Raw genomic sequence first — 18,813 nt, 5'->3', positions numbered from 1 at the left:
AAAAAAAAAAAAGAAAAAAAAAATCTGGTGTCTGATATCACTGTCCTCATCACACACTAGCACAGTGCCCTAAATCTCCCTGATCATTGACTTCACCATGAGTCTGTTATCACGGGGACAGGATCAATGGGAATCCAATTACTCAAGTAGGCCAGTAAGTAAAGGAGCAGAAAAGGTGAGTCTGTGTGTGTGTGTGTGTGTGTGTGTGTGTGTGTGTGGAGGCAAAATGTAATGATAAAGACAGGAGACATGGCGTGAGACAGACAGTATGGCAGTCATTAGTGACGTCTGGCTCACTCTAAAGAGGGTGGAGGGATTCAGTGTCAAGGATTTTAGTCATCGATGCTTGAAAAAAATGACAATATACAACAGATTTAACAGATTTGAACGCTAAAACACAAACTTGACCATTAATAATCAGGTGATTTAGCTTTTTAAAGGCTCCACTGTGTGCTAGAAATGTTTATTCAAGGCCTGATATGCGCTTTTTTTAATTTTTATTGAGCTGCTAGACTAAAAGTCAGAAGGTTTTATTGCACAAAAAGTACCAAGCTGTTGCATAACAGGCGGGATGGGATTTTTCCTGTTAGGCAACACTAAAGAAACAACATTGAAAACTGAGACAATAGAAGCGATTTACACATAATATTTAGAGTTTTTGAAGGGGAAGCAGTAGAATTACAAAAAGAAGGAAATTCAAACTTTCCGTATATGTTTTTGTATATAGACCACTGACAGTCTGGCTGCCATCACGTTGGCTGTGCTGCATCTTTCACCTCCTGGGTAATCTAAAAATCAGCAAAGCTGTGAAACATCAACGGACCTGATACGGGCCAAATAACATCTGGTTGCTCATACGAGCACCTACCTGTCCTTCAAGACAGCCACGCTGTTAATCCTGCATAACTTTAAGCCTTAATATAATGTGAACAGGTGAGTTGTATATAAATTCACCCTCAGTACAGTTGTCATGAACGGGGAAATTAGCTACAGAGACCAAAACTGTTTTTTGTACCAGGCTGTAAACATGTTTATTTCTGCTGTGAAGTTGGACATTTGAACATGGCGACTTATGGAGACTGACTCACTTCTGGAGCCAGCCTCAAGTGGACGTTTTAGGAAATGCAGTTTTTGGCTTCACTTGATCTTGACTGCGTCTAGATCAGTGTTCAAAAGATTTTTTTGGCTTGTGACTAGTTTTAGAGAGATAAAAGAAAATTTATTCTTCCTCTTTGTGGGTCTCAAACCAAAGAGCTACAGTAGATGTTTAATGTTTAAAGACAAATTAAACTTCAGACATGATTATTTGATTTCTTGCAGATCTGCAGGCATTTATCACAAATCCTTTAAGATTATTTTATTGCCATTTTGGATTTGGTGAAAAGAAAGAGAGAAGTGATATCTGAAAAAAATGTGATTTGTACAGTCCAGCATCTTGAATCTAACTAGTAAATCTCATTTACATTTCACCTCCTGCCACCAATCATAATTACAGTTATGTGTTTTGCTTACAGTGAGTGACGCCTCTTGTTTCACAACTTAATGTAAGGTTGAGTGCAAATGTAACAGATATTCAAGCCCTGCGGAGGCTGTTAAAGGATTTGTCCCTGTTAAGCAGGGCTCTAATCTTACATTTATATTTAGAGGGCACAGGAAAACTGACTGGCACCAGTTGTCTTTTATAATTGAAATAATGTTAATGCATATCTTTGTAAACATTAAAATGTATTTTAACATTAAACTATATTATGAAATGTAAGATGTACCAAACAAAAGACATGGTTATATTCTGCTTGATTTATTTAAAAGTCTTGTAGATCGAGGAGACCAAAACAGTTTTACGGGACAGTCTTGATGTTCACCACCTACAGCTACAGACTGAAAATAAGAACTCCATGATGCCTCACCATAACCTAACCATCTAACCATAAATTGACAATAACTTTGGCTTCACTTGGCTTCACCCTTTCCTCCGCCGCCTCTCCGCTCTGTGCGTAGACAACAAAATGTTCAGTATCTGACAAGAAGTGCAAACAGCTGTAATGTGCAGAGCCAAAGAAGGCCAGATCAGCATCAGTGCAACTTGGCATTGATTCTTCAAGCCTCTGTCACTCTACTGGAGGGACGAACACCATTCTTTCAAAAGAATCGTGTCGAGTGTTGGTCCAAAATCTCCTATATGTGTTCAATTGGGTTGAGATCTGGTGACTGCAAAGGCCACAGCACATCATCATCAAACCATTTGTTGACCCCTCATGCCCTATCGGTGGGAAAATTGTCATCCTGGAAGAGACCACACTCATCAGGATAAATAAGATAAAGGTGATCACTCTGAAAAACTTTGTTTCGATCTGCAGTGACCCTTTACCCCTAAACCAGGCAACATTCAGGCCTGTATCAGACTGCACTACAACCCTACTATAATCTCTCTCTATGTGACCGTCAATAATCTTGTCCTGCACTGACATTCTCAGTCACTTGAGGAAGAGCTGCTCTTCTGTTTTCCCTTACACATCACATTAATGCACGATCTACTGACGTCCTACCCACAGATCTAAATGTAGATGTCACTTTACCAGTTGAGTAGTCTTACTCAACTGGCTGGTTGAGCAGTTAACAATGAACCCAGACTCACTTAGATCTTGATAGAGAATCTGCATCAGCAGGGCCTGCTTTGATCATTTATACACACCACAGAGCATGATTGGATTGCTGTGTGTAAACATCTGCATTTGTTAAGTTTCTCCACTCATTAACTCAGGTTTTTCCTGAGTTCATTTGTCACTTGTATGTGTGTATATCATAGATATCAAAGCTGTGTGAGTGGCTCTGACTGTGGTCATTTTGTAAAGCACCTACCTGTAAATCAAAGCGGACACACTGTTAATTCTGCATAACTTTAAGCCTTAATATAATTTGAACAGCTGAGTTTTATATAAATCCACCCTCACGGAGAAATTAGCTACAGAGACCAAAACTGTTTTTTGTACCAGGCTGTAAACATGTTTATTTCTGCTGTGAAGTTGGATATTTAAACATGGGGACTTATGGAGACTGAAGTGAATGTTTGATGAACTGCAGTTTTTGGCACTTCTGCACAGGCTTCACTTCACAGCTGCAGAGGTTGCTGCTTGGTATATCTGCCTAGTGGTAGCATATAGAATAAACTAGATACTGTATTGACAGTGCATTTATAAAATTAACAACTGGAGGTATGATATGAGTTTATATATAAACAGTAGTATAAGTGACAACAAAACCATTTTCCAAAACACTAATCTATCCACACCCAAATATTTTTTCACATTCTCATTTTCACTCATGTGCTCCACAGTGTGACACAGACAGGCCACATATTGTGAACGCAATACAACGCTGGAAGTGTTGAGAGTATCTATTTTGGGGCTGGCGTGCGGGGGGTGAATACTTTCTGCAATCAAAGCTGAAACACGGCACAAGGGGTGAAGAGGGTCACCTTGAGACCGATCGGCACATTTAAGCTGAATTTAAGCAACCAGTCATGCACACGGTGGTCATCCTTAATCTGGAAGCGCTTTCAAGATTTGAGATTAAATTTTTAGTGTCTCGGTTTTGGTGAGAATCAAAAGGTGCACTCCTGGAAGTTTTCAGACATAATCAATAATATGTCACTTCCATTTTATGTTCCCACCCTCGCGTCATGTGAAATCACTGAAATAGCTTCCACTCTTGGGTGACAGATGGAGATGTATATAGGGCCTAAACATAGTAAGATATGCAGGTCGAGGCTATAGATAGTCACAGACGCTGCAATACAGAGCAGCCAGTGAGCAGCTTTTTCCAACCACATGCCTCACCGGTGTCACCGAGAACACGTTGACAAATGTAGATAAGCATGATGCACGTTATTTATTTTAGTCGCTGAGTAAAGAATTCTTCAAATGATTTTGTTTGCAGAAAAATGAGACGATCCCGATGGAAACTGCTGCAGACTACGTGCTGAGTTCTCAAGTGTCCTGCTGTGTTGTTTTTTTATATCACCACCAGGGAGTGTTAGTCAGACATTTCCAGATACTACTACTGCTACTACTGCTGCAGCTGCTGACACTACTAGTAGTACTGCTACTATTGCTAATAATAGCAATAATACTAAAAATAAACTTAAGGCAATAAGTCAAATAAAATCAGGCAATTAAAATAATGCAAAAATCAAACAATGAAACCTGGCTGATTAGCTTTAGAGGGAGATTTTGCTTCTTTTGGACAGAGGCAGGATTGTCAAAAGATATGAGGTGCAACAATGGGGTCGATCTCCTTGAACTCTTGGTAAGAAAGCAAGCAAATAAGTGTATTTCCTAAAATATCAAACTATTCATTTAACATCATGGCTTTGCTCCAACTTTAGCATTTTTACTTGATGATGACTTGATATTTTTCCCCATGCCCTAAATATCATGTTATATTTTCTTTACAATAAATATACTTTGATCATATATAAATGTATTTAAACGTAGCAGAGAAGAAGGAGTACTCTAATTACTCAAGTGAACAAGTATCTTAGAATTGTACCTACAGAGTACTTTCACTGTTCACTGTCACATCTGAAGTTACCTGTTTTGTCTCTGCAGCAGCCAGCCTTCATTCTGGAGGGAAAAGCCCCAGTCGAACCCAGCAGGGGGGATGGAGGAGGTGGAGAGGCCCGGTCCCTCAGCCCAGGGCTCACTCTGCCTCTGACCCAGGTGGAGAGCCTCGGACCCTGGCAGAGCGAGAGCCTGCTGGCGGAGTCCTGGTCCACGATGGGTGACGTGGACCCTGAGGACACCAAGAGCTTGGACAGCGGTAACGAGACGGCTCTGGCCGGAGAGGAGAACCACTCTTCCAACTCTGACATGGTCCACCTGGAGCGAGAGGAGGTTGAGATGCTCGAGGAGGCGGAGAAGGAGGAAGAGAGAGCGAGGAGAACGGAAGAAGAGGAGGAAGACGATGAGGAGTTGCAGACGAGTGTGTTGAGTGTTTTAGGTGGGGAGAGGGAGCTGGTTGAGCTTAGGGAGGAGGAGCAGGACCTCCAAGCCCCAGAAACTGAGGGGCTCCTAGTGTCAGCAGAGGAGCCTCACATGGAGAGGGAGCCTGCGGAGTTCAGGCATGTGGTTCCCCCGATGGCCTTACCTCCTCTGCCTATCGTCAGGTTCGATCCCCCCTCAACGACATCCACCCCGGTTCCTTCAACTACAACCGCTGAAGCTGAGGAGGTTTATTCCCTTCAGGGGCTCCACCCTCCATCTATCCTTGCACCGATGGCAGCAGAGCCTCTGATAGAGAGTCTCGAGCAACTAAAATTTACACAGATTCCCCTCTCGGACGTGGAGGAACATTCGGTTGAAGCCTCTCAAGAAGCACCAGAAAATCCGGAGTCCACCGCTCAACCAAAGACTACCAAACCTCTGAGCTCCACTGAGCTGCTGTTTGGAGGCGCTGCTTTAGTAGCTGTTGTGGGAGTAGTAGCATACGGTGCAGTGGCCTACTGTAGAAAGTAGAAAACTTCCACCTTTAACCACGAATCACCCTTTCAACACAGGTCTTCTATTCCAAATGAAATATTCCACTTCGCTCTCTGAATTCTGGATTTTACTCTCCGAAACTCTTTGTATTGTAACTAATATTAGACCACATTAATTTAATTTCTCTGATTCGTCTCGTGCTACCTCAGCTCACAGCAGAGCTCATGGCCTTTGTTTTTCTGTACGCAATAAATCTCTGAGAAAACAGTAAAAATGTCATCCTGGAATATAAAGTCATGTACAGTACAATTTTAAAGAATCCTGAAACTTGAAATGTTGGTTTGATGTTTCTTTGTGTGATCGCGTCTCTTATTACTTCACCAAAAAAGGGAAGGAATCAAACACAAGTTCCTCTTTTATCTGTCATGTTACTCTACACTGCAGCTCACATTTTCAGCCAATAAAAACATTTTATTGGCCATACAAATGCTGGTTTGCAGATTTGAATGGGAATATTAATGCATTACAGCTCTGGAGATAACAATATGGACATGAAATCATATTATCTGAAACATGTATTTGTGCAAAGACATTAAAAACAGGAGAGTAAATGAGAATGGGTTGAAAACTACCTTTTTGGCTGCAATAACTTTTTGGCCACTCGGGGGCAGCAGGACTAAGCTGTGAACACAACAATGGCATATTGTTATCGTTAAAGTTGACAGGGTGAACTTGTTAGCAAACAGTTATCTTACCTAGGAGTGTGAAGTCCAACATTACTGTTCTTTTTAGCTGTGTTTATGCCTCTACTAACTCCTATCTAAGGAATATTTGGCTCATTAACCGATGCTATGAGAGCAGGCAGAGTGAACCAAAGCAGTGAAGGTTGGTTAAAATGCCTAAAATCTACTCGACCTGGGGGAACCTGCAGAGTTAGGACTTCTTCTGCTGTCGAATATTAATATAAAAGGAATGATTACTCAAAGCAACAGTGTCTACTCATTCAGGTATAAGATTTTTAACCAAACACTGATACTCCCTTTTCATTTGAAACCACTTTAGAGGTGAGAGAAGAGTGAACAACATCTAATTTTTCACACAAAAAAAAACAAAGATTGGAGATTAGAGTTCAGCAGAAATATGTAAATCTATCACTGTAGAAAGGTCTGCTACTATTTTAAAGAGTGCAACAGATTGTGATACAAAAAAATAAATTAGAAAATTTAATGCAACAAAGTAGATTAGTTAATTTTACAACTTAATCTAGGTTGTTCTTCTCAGTGGTTTACAGTGATGAAAAATACACAGACTAATCTATTTTCGTAAATCTTCCATCATCAAGTGCTCCAGTGAACATCGTGTTATGAGACAGTTGTGGAAACAGACAAGTAAAAGAAAATGAGCTAATCAAATCTCACAGAAAAGATACACCTGCTCGTTGCTGAGTAACACAGGAAGATTGGATGAGTGAGTAACTTCAGGTACTTCATGTAATACATACAGAGTTTGTGTAGGTCGTACATATGTAGGACAACAACAACTTCCTACAACAAGGGAAAAAAACAATGTGATCTCTCCATTACCATCAAATAATCTAACAATGCTGCAACCCTTTTGTTATTTACAATATTTTCATATCTGCATCTTAATGAGCTTTAGTATCAGAGTCATCAGAGAGAATCTGATTTATATTCATAAGAGTAGAAAGAAGCCGATGTGTCTACAACCCTCATGACTGCAGCTGGACCTCTGTTCCCCAGCTACAGCCTCTGTTATGAATCAGAAAGAAATGTGTTTGGTTTACTGCTCCGTCCTGCCGTCTGCTGGTCAGTCAGTAACATTTCAGTCGTTTAGTAAACTATGATCAACCTCATCACCATGACTAGGAAAAAGGGGGGACCAGTTCACTCACTTGGCATTGCATGTGCCACATGTACAAAGGTTTAGTCCTTACACAGCGGCCCTTTGCTGCATGTTATCCACCCTCTCAAATAAAGGTTAAGTACAAAATAAATAATCTCAGGATCCAGGAAATACATTTAAACTAATACATAATGCATTAATCAACTCTACAACTTTCTTTTCATTCTCAGATTAGAAATACTGCATAAAAATGTTTATTTTAAGAAGACGCAGCAGAAACACAGCGAAGCTGCGCGCAGGCTGGACTTTGCTCTCACTCAGGACACAAACATGAGCTCATTGATAATGATTATAACTCTGCGGTCACACCAGCATTCAGCCTCATAGACTAATTATGTACGAGTGGCTTTGACACTTCTTGATTTTCATCGAGTGCCAGTAAATACAGAAGAACAATGGGGTTGACTGTGCTGCGGTCAGCCTGCCGTTCCCACATCGGTGCCAACATGAACGCAGCTATTGAATTGAGAAGGGGAAGGAAAGTGCTTCTTTGTTTGGAAAGATAAAGCTGCCGCATGTCTGCTCTGTCAGAAAATACACTGTACCACCTTCATAGACAAACATTAACCTCTTTATCTCCCAAACTCCCTTCCCTTCTTAACACACACACACACCTAACCACATAATAAACATGGATTTACTGATACCCTCAACATTTTAATATACAGATAATAGCAATAAAAGTGTGTTAAAGTGAAGCAAATTGTGAGTCTGATTGTGCTAAAATATAAGATTTTTTACAAAGTACAAGCTACAAGGTGATATATAAATGATAATATATAAAAATATAATTAAATAAATACAATATAATATTTAATTTTTATTCAATAAGATAAAATGTTTCTTTAGATGTGTCACATATGCAAAAATAGGATAAATAAAAGATTATGGTTCATGTTTGGCAGCCATCTGCTGCAACCGGGCTGTAGTCATAATAATAATAATGATAAGTGGGCATCAAGTTGGACCACAATCCCCAATCTAGGCAAAACCAGATCCATGGGAACCTGAGAAGAAGCTGAGTTAGTAACATGAACGTGTGATGGAGAGGAAGAGAAAAAGAGATCATGTGTATGTGCACTATGGGAAATCCCTCAGCGGCCTAGGCCTATATCATCACAACTAAGTAGTTTTCAGGACTCAGATGAGTCAGCTTTAACTATAAGCTCTATCAAAAACAAACATTTTAAAGCAACACTGCGTAGAAATGAGTATTTCTGTGATTTAGCGCCCCCCAGTTTCAGAGTGAAAATCCCACTCTGGTAAATATGGACAGTTATACAAGAGTAATTGTTATGATTACATTACTTATGATCAAAAACTAGTAAGTCGACAACTTAACATCAAGCAAGGTCAACAACACAGGACATAGCAGCCAGCTAATATTACTTACAAGTCCACGAGCAGTCAGCCCAGCTAGCTAATATTACTTACAAGTCCACGAGCAGTCAGCCCAGCTCCGCGTCTGTCTTTCAGCCTTTTATTTCACCAAGCTCTGGCCAATGACTAAAAGTCTTTTCCAAATTTACTCTTGTTCTGCGGCTTCTCTCTTTTCCTCTTCTTAGCTTCCTCCGTCAGCGTCCTCTTCTGTCTTTTCTCGTCTGTCATTATGTCCATAGAGGCTGCTGAGCTCTGTCACACTGCCCACTTGCTCAGCTCCGGTTCTGGCACGACACCGGCTCTGCTCCCTGTCAGCATTCAACTCTGCCACATGCCTGAAAACATCGTCTTAGCTGTGGTACAAACTCTAACACTCCCCCGGTGCTCTGAGCTCACAGCCCAGCTAACAAACCGAGCTAACAGCAGCTAACAGCAGCTACAGTCGGCAGCAGTTTACTTCATTGTCCATCAGAAAACTCCGTAAATCACAGAGAGTTGATGTGGTGCAGCTGGAGGAAAAAAACATTAAACATTTTCTCCATAAAAATATGATCCAGTTTCACCAAAATCTGTGAAATAGTTGGTGGTTTGTGTAAAGTGTTACATACTTCTCGTGGAGGATCGTAGTTACATGTGTTACGTGTGAGAACAGACAGAGACACCATTCATGCATACATACACAATACCGCTTTATTTCTGAGAAGGTAAAATAGGAGAAATATGATCTCTGATCCTGGTTACTGTCTGTTACATGAGCTGTGTACATCAGCCACGAACAAACACATCCTGCATCACTCACATGTTGCAAAAGAGTGCAGTAAGTTTAGACCGAATGGCACTTATGAATAAAAGACCAGCGAATATATGATTCTTAAGAACAGAACACTTGAAAATGAAGTTTTTTAAGACCCCCCAAAGTGCAACCTAATGGAGCAAGAGGGAGCCGGGTCTGCATCCCACACAGTGCCAACACCAGCACACAGCTGTCAGGCCTCAGCTGCAGCCCGGCAGGTTGTGGTCTTTAATTTATGGAGCTGATCTGACAGAAGTTTCACGCTGAATGGAAAGAGGGAAAGGTGGACGAGGTTTGTGGTTCTTTGTTTTTATCAGCGTGCTGCACAGGCAGGAAGCACACACAAACACACACACACACACACACACACACACACATGCACTCCCATGCATATTTGCATGCTTGCACACACGGACACTCCTTCCACCCCCGCACACACACACACACACAAGAGACATACACACACACACACAATATGGTAATTTACTGTGACAAGGTGTTTTTCTTAACTGATAGGAAAAACAGTTTTTTAGCGAGTTATAATCAACCAAAATAACTGTAGAAATCAGATCTGATCAAACTGGAGTCAGCTGTAGTGTTCCTGTAATCTAACAATGCATCTTTGACTTTGCTATAATCTGTGCATCTCTATTTTCTTTGTCTCCATGACGTTTCCAGCTCAGCGTTCAGGCCTGAGTGCAACCACTCTTTCCCGGGCTGAAAGGGGAACTTCATGGGCAAGTCAGTTGATATTTAAAACTGCACGGCGGAGATAAATGAACTTCTCAAAAAGCCCATGTTTATTTGAACAGGGGGGTTGGCATTGAGGGGAAAAAAGCGGCAGGCTACCTTTAACAGTGATCACCACATTATTAACCATTAACCTTTACGGTCACATTTATCTAAAGCTGTGTTGATGGCCATTATGAAGAATTTTAATAGTCACCACTTTTATTCTGATTCGGCTCCAGCACGACTGGGAAGGTTTTTAGTGCCATGGTGATTTAATGACAGAAATAATTTATTAAATGTACGAGAGGTGCAAAAAAAACTAAAGTTAACAAATGGCAACAGATGCATTTTAAATTTTTACTGCAACTTTTAAGTAGAGTACAATAAAGGCCTCTTAAAATCCAAGCAAACAGTAGTAAAAATAAAAGGTAAGTGACAAAAAAATAGATGTAACAAATGCCTCTTTAATGACCATGAGTGATTTAAAAAAAATGTTGTAATGAAAAAAAAAAAGCTAAAGAGGAACAAAGTTTGTTGTTTGCAGGGTCAGAGAGGATTTGTTTTGCTTTACGAGGGATGCAAATGTTTTTTAATTTAACTTTTTAGTTAATCTTTTACTAGTTTTGTGCTGTAATGGCTGCAAAAAACATGTGGAAGTTACATTTTCTTTTCCACGATTTCAAATTTTAAAGAACTGGATAACTTTAATAATAATTAATGGTACTGAAAATATAAATATTAGGGACATTTTAAAACATTTGTATGTTTTAGCAGTGGTGAATGATTAATGTCCTTTGATTTATTGATTTTTGTTGTTTGTGTTTCTTCTAAAGGCCCTATGTATGTTTGAAAAGGATTTTCATGCAAATACGGATTCACTTTATTTTATCGTCAGAAAACAAAGAGCACAGTTGTAAAATTTCCTGTAGCCCCGTACGCTCTAATTTAAATCTTCAGAAAAAGCGTATTGCTGAACAGCCACTGATTATATACGTGTAAGTTAGACACATATCTCGCTCGGTATGCAAATTCTCAGGTCAGGCTGGAGTATTGGTGGTATTCCTCGGTCGAGTGTGCAATAAAAGAGGTTTTTGTTGTTCTCAGATTGTGATCTCTAATAGAGAGAGAGAGAGAGATGCTCAGATGTCTATCTGATCTGTGCTGCTTCTCAAAAAGAAGAAGTGTTGTGCCGCAGTCCACGGTGACGTTAAAAACATTTAAATTGACCAGCCTTCTCTACCTGTTCATGTGGATGAACGGTGAACAGGTATTGGAGGTCTGCAACATATATATACCTGTCCAAACACTGTACACCTGCACTAGTCCAGCAGTGTTCACCTATTAGGACAGAAATGGCCTCGACTGAAGGCAACACTCAGACATACAAGATGGTGAGTTATAAGGACGCTAAACTTTCAGTACATTTTTATCACAGTTGTTTGGACGAGTTAGTCTAATGTTTCTTTATTTTTATACTTTATATTTCATCTTTTCTAGACTTCCTTGGACAGCGACATCAACCAACACTTCCAGGATGCAATTGATGTGATTCAACATCATTCAAATAATTCATATTATGACTCAGGTACAGTAAAAAAAACTCTCAGAAAACTACTTAAAAATTTCTTTTGTTTTAAAATCAGCTTTACTGTCTCATCTATCATGTGAAAAAAAGGTAATTTTGATTGATTGTATCACTTTTATCTATTTATTTTGTGTTTTATCTGGGTATAATGCCAACTGATGTGTTCATATTTCAATTTTTCTTTTTAGATTACGCATATTATGAGACTTTGGGTACCCAGCAGCCATCGCTTCAATGTCAGATCTCCTGCTGCCTCGTCACACACCCGTCCGATGTACCAACTCCTGTATACGACTGGAATGAAGTGGCTGTAAGTGGTGCTAATATCTGTATTTTTTTGTGGGAAAATATAGGAAAGATTCTTTTTTTTTAAACTTTTAATGGTTTTTTTTAGCAGCAATCTTGGCCTCAGGTCATCCCTGATGTCTCCCTGGGTCGCTCTGTGCAAAATGAATCCCCTCGTTTCTACTCAATCGTACCACCACAGAGGAGCAGCAAAGGTGAGCGGGTTAAATATTTTACGTGAGCAACTCTATGAGCTTTTTTTCTGTAATCACTAAAACCAATTTGATCCTCCTCAGGTCGTAAGAAGCTCAGACTTTATGAATACCTCCACGAGGCGCTGAATGACCCCAACATGGGCGACTCAATCCAGTGGACAGACAGTGGCAGCGGCACCTTCCACTTCATCTCCAAGAACAAAGAGAAGCTGGCCGAATGCTGGGGCCAACGCAAGGGCAACCGCAAGACCATGACCTATCAGAAGATGGCAAGAGCTCTGAGAAACTACAGCCGCACCGGTGAGATCATGAAAGTGAGGCGCAAACTCACCTACCAGTTCAACCCAGACATCCTGCACAGGCTCGGCTCCGCACAGGTGCCCGTGCACCTGCCCTGCCATCCTGCACAAGAGGAGGTCCACACCCGGCAGCAGCAGAACTCGGCTGAACAGAGCTACTGCGGCTCTGCAGCGGCAGACTGGCACGGCTGGTACGGACACTACCAGGTGCAGGAAGACTACGACCTGGCCTCCAGCTTCACTTCACACAGCATAACCAAACTCTGAGCTGGAGGAGGGAGAAAACATCTTAAAAGTTTGAAAAGGTTTTCAAAGACTTTAATTTTTCTGGGTCCTTGCATAAACAGTAACACTGCTCAGTTTAAATATACTTTATTTCAGCATTTTGTGTTCCTTATAGATATAAATTAATTTGTAAATGCTCAAAATATAAGTGAACAACTGTGTTTTAGATCCAAACTGGCGGAATCTAACTAATAATTGTCAATTTTGGAAAAGATTTACTTACCTATTTACAGATATTTGTCTTGCAGCTAATGGCAGCACATGTTTTAACTTTTAATGTTGACTTGACAAGTCAAATTTTTACAGATCTCAGACTTCAGAGTCAATTAACAAAAGATTTAGGTTAAAAAATATTTTAAAACAATCTTTATTCAACATCTTTAAGTATCGTTTGTGGCTTATATGAATATGAAACATGAACAAAACTAATTTACAGAGCCAAATTCAGTCAGTCAGTCTGTTTTCCATTTTTATTTCTTACCTATCTCTACCTGTATTTTCTAATTTTAGAAGATGTATAATAAAATTACAGATGCATTAATGTAAGATTCACCCCCTAAAATATAGGCTGTACAAGGACTTTTAACTGTCTAAGACAGTGGGAGAGGTAATAAAGATTACTAACAGTAATAACAATTTTATATTTAAATGTTGTTTAACACTCTTGTTGTTACAAGAAGCAACCAGTAATAAGCATTCTGTGTAATCACATGTAAATACTGATAATTTTCTTGAAGAAAGTATTAAAGGAAAGGTTGTTTGTATACGTATTGTATTTATTGTGTATTAATAAATGTTTGTTAATAATATCATAATTCATTTTTTTCAGAATTTGCAATCTTGTGAATAAAAACCAATAAAACAATCTGTGTGCTCTCACTTGTGTTCGGTTTTTACTGACTTGATAACAGCAAAACTGCAGCTGCACTGACATTGTCATGCAAAAATATAAAGATTGTGCTGAAAGATTTGGCACGGTCTCCTTTGTGGTGAAATATTACAACAAGAGCACTAAAAAATCTGAAATTAAGACACATCCTGTGAGGAAAAATATGGCAGCAAGTGTGTTTTTCCTGAAAAGAGAGCATTTTGTAGATGCTGCCTCCAGGCCAGGTCTTATCTGGTTCAGCGGGGAGGATGTGGTCAGTTCTGGGAGGCTTTGTTGGTGCTGGTGTTGGGGCTTTGTGGGATGGTGGTCATTGTTCCTGTGAGCCCGGGGTATAGAAAACGTCTGGTGTTATGCAGAAAGCCCGTTCCTGTGGGGGGTATAATAAGAGTCTGGGTACTTGAGCGTCTCAAAGTCAGTTTTGTGAAATTCTCCCAAACTACAAGGACTGTGCTGCATAAGAATCAACCTCATCAGTGATGGTAAAGAGCAGAATTGGATGATAATTATTTCAAAAATTGTGCAGAATTCAAGGCTGATTTTGAATTATTTATCTTTATCAGGAGACTCAGTCTGACTTGGAGGTGATCTTAGAGTTCCTGGAGGAGTATTACAAACAAAACGCTGGAGAAAATGGTAAGAGGAAAGCCTGGAAAATAAAATTATAAAATAAAATACTTAAACTAATCAGATATTTTTTGCTTTTTACAGTGGACAAGGTGTATTGGACTGCAGACGGGGAGTCATACGAGCAACGCTGGATGTGCTACGAGTCACCTGTGAGTGAGAAAATGTTTTAAATTATGTTGCTTTAAAGCTGTTCTCTTGATAGCCTTTTCTCCATCTTCATCACAGATTATCAAACCTGCACTTCAGCCTTTGCTGGCACACGACGCCCCACCAGCCCTCAGACACAACACAACAGAAACATTGTGTGAACGTGGGTCGCTGCCAAACTTTGTATCAACAAGACAACCAACCAAACACCCGACCACAACAGCGGGGAGTGGTGAGTTCTCCTTTTTTTGGTCACTAGATACTGTTATTGCCTCGGCTGCTAGTAGCCTGAGGGAAACAAGACCAAGAGAGCAAATAAGAGACCTTCCCTTTACTGTTAAAAAAACAATGGAACAGTGCATGGCTTAATAACCGCAGTGTTTACAGCTTTATTCTCTCCTCTAAATGGCATCCCATCAATGAAGAGATTTTCTGGGAAATTTAAGGAAATGATTAACTGTAACCAGCACTGACTGTTTTAGTGTGGCACAGGTGCCATCATATTCCCCAAATCCCCTTTTAATTGGCCAGTGTGCAGGATTTAGAGACGTAACAGTGGTATGCTCGTCACACCCCGTCCTTCCTATGAAGGAGAAATGAAAAACACTTGATGAAAGGTGGGGCCTTTTTAGCATTTCATCTAGAGTTAGTGTTTAGTTTGTCCTTTCTGGACTACTGTAACAAAACATAACTATTTTTGCCATATTCTGTAAACAAAGCTCCATAACTGGACCTCTAAACAGACCCACTGTTTGCTCAATGTTTGCAGGTAGGAAGGTGCGACTCTTTCACTTCCTGTTCGAGATGTTGGAGGATCCAAACATGGCCCACTGTGTGTCCTGGGTGCCGACGGACGCCGGCGTCTTCCGCTTTTCCTCCACGAACAAGGACCAGGTGGCGGCACTCTGGGGACAGAGAAAAGGCAACAAGAGACCCATGACGTATCAGAAGATGTCCCGCGCCCTCAGAAACTACTCCCGGTCCGGTGAGATCTTCAAGGTGAAGAAGAAGCTCACCTACCAGTTCAGCCGAGACACCCTGATGTCACTGCAGAAATGTCACAGAGGAAGCTCGTAATGTGACTCGTATTATAAATCGAACAAAACTCTAAGTGTCTCTTTTTTCTCTAATCTAGAAACCTTACCTTTCAGTTACAACATTTTATTAGTGTCATAAAACAGTTTTGGTGTTTTTTCCTTAGTCAGTTTGTGGTGTAAATAATAAAAATATTTTACTCTTACAGTGGTGTCTTTATTTTATTGTATTTTTATTATATTTTCACAGTGCAAAGCACATTTGTTGCACCATCTATGTACTGTCTGATAAACAGGTTGAGTTGAATTAAAACACTGAACTTTGAAAACATAAAACATCAATATTATAATTAGGAAAAAGAGACGATACTAGTTCCCAACAAGGAAGTATCAGTAATCAAAACATCATTCAATACTTTCGTGACTTTCCAACCAGTAATGTGACATTAATGTTCAACATATTAATTACTAATTAGTTTTGCTGCTATTTTGTCTTTTTGTTCACATGAGCTGTACTGGACATTTAACCACTTTAAGTCCCATAAACTCTGAATTAAAGGACTTAATTTAAAACAGAACAGAAGTGACTTAAATGAAAGTATTTGCATAGATTAATCGGTTTTGTCTCTGTAGCACGTTTAATCTAAAGGAAAACAATAATTACAGGGTTCAAGAATTTACTTTCATGTAGAACCAGGTCTGATTTTTACTACATAGTTAGAGACGAGGTCATTTTAATTAGATCAGATAGTTTGTGTTTGAGTAAAGCCCGATTTAAACCTAAATATTTATTTATTATTAGAAACTGTGATCTTCATATATTCTGATGTAATGTAATTTCATTTTTTTTGTCATGTTCAACTGATCTGTAGTGCTTTCACTTTTCACAGATTACATATTTTGTAATTATTTGAAAATGTACCATAAGTATATGTAAAGACATTCTTCATACAGTTCCCTAATATAACTTAAGTAGATTATAACTGCAGGGGTTTCGACCTTTAACTGAGTATCTGCGTGGTTATTTTCTCTTGAGATCAGTCAAAAACATTCTCAGAAGGTAGTTTAAATACATTTCCTCAGCAGTACTGAGACACACTCTGAAAATTTCTGATATAACTGCAAGAACAACATCTCTAATGTGCCTCATGACCTGTTGACAAGTGCGTATGTGCATGTGTTTTCCTTTATGTAATCATTTTTTGATGGAACCAGAGGGTGTCAGTGTAGTCCACCTCAAAGCCTCTCGGCTTCTTCTTTTTCCTATCCCCTGTGGTGTGACCTCATGGCTAAATCGCCTCTGTGATGTGAACTCTTGGCCCGTCCTGGGCAACACCAAATGGTTTTGTGCTCTTTGTAGCGGACCCACATGATACTTCCCTAAGCCTAGTATTTACTGCTGGAGCCCACTCCAGGTTATAAATGGGCTAACTGAGCTATGGGTGTCTGTTACCAAGAAAGGCCACATACTTTGAGCTGAATTACCAAAACAGTCGTTTAAGGAAAGAGCATGTTCTTAATTAAAAGCTTCCACTACACGTGATATGCATTGTCTTGTGGTATAGATCCTATTTTGTGACGGTGACTCATTTCAAAGAGCTTTACGTATGATGACAGTCGATATAAGCTACATTCCTGTGCTCAGACAGTATACAAGAGCCCAAAATAGAGCTGTGCCCATTGTCTCGACTGTCCTGTTGGGTTGTCTAAGGAATTAATTGTGCAGGTTTTAAGTGTTGAGCTCGTTAACGTGCTCCAATGCCGTACACGTGAAGATGCTTCAAAAGCACCAGGCTTGTTGTTGCTCGTAAATCCAGCAGCTTTCAGCCTTGTTTGATTTGTGATTTATCACTAGTGTTTGACGTGCTAAAAAGATCCATTAGGACTAAAGGAGCCGCATCAGTGACATAATTCACAATGAATCCCTGTTTTCGTGTCAGATACACATGTCAAATGTCAAGGTTTATTATGGCTTTCTAAGTATAGGCCATTCAACCACCGCACAGGCATCTCCCCAGTATTTATTTGCCAGGTTGGAAAGCCGGCTGTTCTTGAACAGCATTCCCCCTGGATTAAACTGATATCAGGCATCTGGCATCAAATCGCTGCATGTCATTCCCAAACTTTTCTTTTATGATAAATAAATTCTCTGAATATGTATATATCATGTGGGATTGTCTCAGAGTGTTACATCAGCCTTTAGACCTGTGACAATGACGACACCTTTCCCTTTTATATCCAACCTCCTGATTTCCCAGCCTCCTCCATCATCACGTACTTCTGTGCACAATACTCTCCTCTGACATCCTTAGCCCTGATACTGAGAAGGAAATCTGGAAGCCTGTAAATTAATACTCCGACATTTGAAAAAATAGACTTTGTCGCTTAATTGGTGAGAGTTAGATTAGGAGATTGATACCATTGATATGTTTCTACAGTAAATATGAAACTACAGCCAGCACCTGGTTGGCATAGCTTAAATAGCTAGCCTGGCTCTATTGAACCATAACAAAATATTTACCAACACCTCTAAAGCTCCCTAATTTATTTGTTATATCTCAGTCTGTACATATATATATATCTTTAGTATCTTTAGTCTGTACAAAAGCTGAAGCGTAAAAACGATACATTGGGTTTTAAGACTATTTCTTGGCTGGAAGCAGTGGCCTTTATGTGGATTAAACAAGATATAACAAGCTGTAGAGGTGCTGGCCTCGCCTGATTTTGTTACCTTTGGACAGAGCGAGGCCAATTTTTCCAAACTTTAACTTAAGCTAAGCTAACTAGCAAGCCTAGCTGTTGATTTTAGGTTATCGAACTTCTCGTATAACTCTCAACAATGCATATTTTAGGAAACATCAAACTATTTATTTAAGTCAAACAGGACACTGAGATTACCTAACCATGGAAATGTTGATATTTTAAGGAATTTGTGCAAAATCTGGGCTCTGCTTAACTCGAATTTGAGTTCCTCCACCTACAAAACAAATCTAACATCACTTATGTAAACTTCCCATTTATTGTCTTTCTTTCTTCTACCCTAAAAACTTGGCACAGCAGCCGGTGGGTAGGGGACAGTGATGCAACAGTAGGACAGTAGGACAGAGCTGCACTGTCCACTACAGAGAGGAGGAGCATGCCA

At 39.8% G+C, this 18,813-nt stretch overlaps 3 protein-coding genes across 4 annotated transcripts; all 3 read left to right on the top strand.

Annotated features, from left to right (window-relative positions):
* Nucleotides 1-18: 18 nt before the first annotated feature.
* On the top strand, nt 19-5,811 carry LOC104926723 (bcl-2-like protein 13). Its single transcript, XM_010740649.3, has 2 exons — nt 19-175; nt 4,608-5,811. Exons 1-2 carry the CDS (start codon nt 98-100, stop codon nt 5,511-5,513), a joined length of 984 nt encoding a protein of 327 aa, XP_010738951.3. The 5' UTR covers nt 19-97; the 3' UTR covers nt 5,514-5,811.
* A 4,954-nt stretch (nt 5,812-10,765) lies between these two features.
* Nucleotides 10,766-13,533, top strand: spic (Spi-C transcription factor (Spi-1/PU.1 related)). 2 transcript variants are annotated; one of them, XM_019275237.2, is made up of 5 exons: nt 10,766-11,696; nt 11,803-11,890; nt 12,079-12,200; nt 12,288-12,390; nt 12,472-13,533. In XM_019275237.2, exons 1-5 carry the CDS (start codon nt 11,658-11,660, stop codon nt 12,954-12,956), a joined length of 837 nt encoding a protein of 278 aa, XP_019130782.1. In that variant the 5' UTR covers nt 10,766-11,657; the 3' UTR covers nt 12,957-13,533. The 2 variants fall into 2 exon arrangements, with proteins under 2 accessions (XP_019130782.1, XP_010738952.2); XM_010740650.3 differs by having other exon boundaries at nt 12,285-12,390.
* Nucleotides 13,534-13,537: 4 nt separating this feature from the next.
* Nucleotides 13,538-15,714, top strand: spi2 (Spi-2 proto-oncogene). Its single transcript, XM_027272439.1, has 5 exons — nt 13,538-14,342; nt 14,424-14,496; nt 14,572-14,639; nt 14,716-14,869; nt 15,407-15,714. Exons 1-5 carry the CDS (start codon nt 14,340-14,342, stop codon nt 15,712-15,714), a joined length of 606 nt encoding a protein of 201 aa, XP_027128240.1. The 5' UTR covers nt 13,538-14,339.
* Nucleotides 15,715-18,813: the final 3,099 nt, after the last annotated feature.

This window comes from Larimichthys crocea, chromosome XX (genome assembly GCF_000972845.2).
Source record: "Larimichthys crocea isolate SSNF chromosome XX, L_crocea_2.0, whole genome shotgun sequence".
NCBI classification, from domain to species: Eukaryota; Metazoa; Chordata; class Actinopteri; family Sciaenidae; genus Larimichthys; species Larimichthys crocea.
Note: the sequence above shows the minus strand (reverse complement) of the source record. Positions and strands in the feature narration are given on the sequence as shown.

What these genes read in the sequence shown, in the direction of transcription:
- LOC104926723 (XM_010740649.3), top strand. Translation starts at nt 98, where the DNA reads ATGAGTCTGTTATCACGGGGACAGGATCAATGGGAATCCAATTACTCA. An exon ending in TAAGTAAAGGAGCAGAAAAG is followed by an intron (nt 176 to 4,607) that starts GTGAGTCTGTGT and finishes TTGTCTCTGCAG; the next exon opens with CAGCCAGCCTTCATTCTGGA.
- spic (XM_010740650.3), top strand. Translation starts at nt 11,658, where the DNA reads ATGGCCTCGACTGAAGGCAACACTCAGACATACAAGATG. An exon ending in TAATTCATATTATGACTCAG is followed by an intron (nt 11,891 to 12,078) that starts GTACAGTAAAAA and finishes TTTTCTTTTTAG; the next exon opens with ATTACGCATATTATGAGACT. An exon ending in ACCACAGAGGAGCAGCAAAG is followed by an intron (nt 12,391 to 12,471) that starts GTGAGCGGGTTA and finishes GATCCTCCTCAG; the next exon opens with GTCGTAAGAAGCTCAGACTT.
- spi2 (XM_027272439.1), top strand. An exon ending in GGATGTGCTACGAGTCACCT is followed by an intron (nt 14,640 to 14,715) that starts GTGAGTGAGAAA and finishes TCTTCATCACAG; the next exon opens with ATTATCAAACCTGCACTTCA. An exon ending in GACCACAACAGCGGGGAGTG is followed by an intron (nt 14,870 to 15,406) that starts GTGAGTTCTCCT and finishes CAATGTTTGCAG; the next exon opens with GTAGGAAGGTGCGACTCTTT.